Here is a 3,066-nt window from a genome sequence, read left to right as displayed (position 1 = left end):
TTTATTCGTAAATCTCTCTCTCTCTCTCTCAAAGCCTAGATTAGGTTTAAAACATACATGTTTATGGATATTGTGACCCAGATTAATAAACGGTTGTACGAAGTTGATAGTAAGTAAAACTATAGGTCACATCCTTTGCAGTTTTACAATAAAATTGTGCTCATATGCAACTTTAATTTGGTCGGTGCTTATAACTTTTCAAAAATCTTGGTTTTGACAACTTATGTATTATTTAAATTTGGATCAATCATTTTTAGAGAAGAAGCCTGATTAATTTTGTTGCAAGGTAAAACTGATGGCATTCTTTCTATCACACAAGAACATAGCAAAAGAAAAAAAGGGGGGGGGGGGGGGGGAAAAGAAAAAAGAAAAAAGAAAAAAAAGGACATAGTACTACATATAGTAGAAAATACGCACATATATATCATGTGTAGGTGTTTGAAAAATGGTGGAACCGATCCTCTTTTCTATTGAACAGTGTTTTGAAGATATATAGTTGCTTTTTTTTTTTTTTTTTTTTTTTTAAGAGTTTCAACTTATGACGTCCATTTTTTATGATAAATTTTTATCAACAGAGATTTTACCAATTAAGATAATTGGAATCCACATATATAATTGCTTAATCTAAGCACTAAATTAGAAAACTTGGCGATAGCGCAATGTCACAATACCCTTTTTTACTTTTAATTTATATGGAAGTTAAGAGACATAAGTTCTAAATATTAGAGTGACAATTTGAATCGAATCCTGGTCACACTAGATGGAGGATGAACTATCCTCTTTAGATCTTTCAAAGGAGTTTTATTTAAAAATTTTCAAAAAATCACTTTAAAAATTAATTTAAATTTATTTTAGCTAGTCCATTTTTCAATTTTAAATAATTACTGTACTACTAACTAGTATGTAACTCATGCTTATACACATGAATGATAAATTGTAGTAGTACTATTAATGTTAGTTTAGATTAGTACATATATAGGATATTAGTTCAACTAGGACATTTAAAGATACTACTTTTACATCCTATATTTAAAAGGTAGTGTTAACAGGCACCATAAAGTGCCTCCGTTGAGAAACAACTTTATGTCAAATTATTTTACTTTATGTCACATTTTTTACCAATTTTATATGATGTAGAGTCAATAGAGTTAATTTTTTTTTAGTTTCACTTATCACTCCATTCCTATTTTCAATCACCTCATTAACTTATACTAATTTTTTATTAGATAAATTTCACATGTGCCTCAATCCGTTTTCCATATCGAACTAATAATTTTGGGCTTATTTAGTAACATTGTTTAAATAATAATTTTCATTATTTAAATAACAAAAGACGTATTCCCCACCATATTTTTACAATATTTAAACAACATTGTTCTAACGAAACGCCCTCCATCTCAAATGATTAATTCCGAAAAAGAAAGTACGTGAATACGATGACTTCCGTTGTTAATCAATTGCCATAACTGTCCCCAACCCAAAAACACCTCATCTATCACAAACTCACAAGTCACAATCACTCAGGCATCCAAGAAGTACGGAGTCCGACATGGGAAAAGCTCTTAATGACCTCATCATTTCTTTTTTCTTTTATCTTTAAGAGTTATTTTAAGATAATAATTTTTTTTCACAATTTATCACTCTAATGACCTCGCCAATCTTTTTTCTTTTTTCTTAACTGACTCTAATGAATGTTTATCACTCTCGCGATCCACCATTTCTTGTTTTTCCCTTCTTTTATTCTCTGAGACTTTTTAATGCATTATTTATTGCACCTTTACAACTTCATAAAGTTGTTTACATGTTTCTGACTTCCTTACAAAAAAAAAAAAAATATATATATATATATATTTTTTTTTTTTTTTTGAAACCGACCTTTTCATTCATTCAGATTAATGTAAATAATCCAAATATAGGGCTTCTACAACAGGTGGTGGAGTTTCCTCCAACCATATCTTTTCCTCAACTACATTTTTAGCATACCTAGCAAGTACGTGTGCCACTGAGTTAGCACTTCGCTTCACATGACTAAACTGAGCCCATCGAAGTCCTGTTGCAAGCCACTGGATATCCTGGACAATGAGACCAAGCCGAGACAAGTTAGTTCCACCATGTGAAAGTGAGGACATCACAACCACGTTGTCTCCCTCGATGAGCAACTCCGAAAAACCTGCATCAATTGCAAACTCCATTGCCTTTCGACAAGCCAGCGTTTCTGCCACTTCACTGTCCTCAACCGGCGGTCCTTTTGCAGACATGGCTGCCATGACCTCTCCATTCGCGTTCCGTATTATTACTCCAACTCCAGAGCAGTTCAACTCCTTGAAGATTGCGGCATCAAAATTCAGCTTGTAGACCGGATCCGTAGGGGCAACCCAGGTGTTTGTATTCAATCGTGGCAGCTGGGGATTCAACTGGTCTTGTGACTGTTGAAACTCATTAAGGTAATCCCATGCCCTCTTATTGAGCCATCTCGAGTCTCTCATTTTTCCCCCATGAACTACGATATTTCTTTGGCTCCAAATCAGCCAAGACTGAACCAGGAAAAGCTCGAACTTAGCTGTGGTTAACCGGATCATCAGTTCTTGAAATAATTGAAGAACATCCTGTTGACCCACGCTCCATTTTTACAGCCGAACCAAGCTACCCGCCCAGACATCCCTAACAACGGCACAATCCCACAGAGCATGGACCCCTGTTTCAGCCTCTCTTGAACAGAGCATACACACATCTTCATCCATGACTTTTCGTCGCCTAAGATTGGCCCGGGTTGGCAGAATATTTTGACAAGCACGCCACCCAAATACTTTAATTTTCTTAGGCACGTTAAGCATCCAAAGTTTAGACCACACCTGAACACCAATCGGACCGGCTGATGTTTCTGCCCATGACTCCATCTTCTTGAGCAGTCTTGCCACATGGTAGCCGGATTTGACCGAATAAACTCCCTTCTTTGTATGTAACCACATTATCACATCTGAGGCTTGGCTATGGCTTAGGGGAATTTTGAGAATAGCATCGGCATCCTCCTTATGGAAATTTGCCCGTATTATTTCATTATACCAC

The 3,066-nt window shown here is 35.5% G+C and overlaps 1 protein-coding gene across 1 annotated transcript; it reads right to left on the bottom strand.

The window, feature by feature from the left end:
• Window positions 1-1,892: 1,892 nt before the first annotated feature.
• Window positions 1,893-2,486, bottom strand: LOC126700108 (uncharacterized). The gene has a single exon (XM_050398122.1). The coding sequence runs from the start codon at window positions 2,484-2,486 to the stop codon at window positions 1,893-1,895; it is 594 nt and encodes a 197-aa protein (XP_050254079.1).
• Window positions 2,487-3,066: the final 580 nt, after the last annotated feature.

This window comes from Quercus robur, chromosome 2 (genome assembly GCF_932294415.1).
Source record: "Quercus robur chromosome 2, dhQueRobu3.1, whole genome shotgun sequence".
In the NCBI taxonomy this organism is placed as follows: Eukaryota; Viridiplantae; Streptophyta; class Magnoliopsida; order Fagales; family Fagaceae; genus Quercus; species Quercus robur.
The sequence above is the reverse complement of the archived record's forward strand: the minus strand, read 5'-3'. Positions and strand labels throughout refer to the sequence as shown.

What these genes read in the sequence shown, in the direction of transcription:
- LOC126700108 (XM_050398122.1), bottom strand. Translation starts at nt 2,486, where the DNA reads ATGAGAGACTCGAGATGGCTCAATAAGAGGGCATGGGATTACCTTAAT.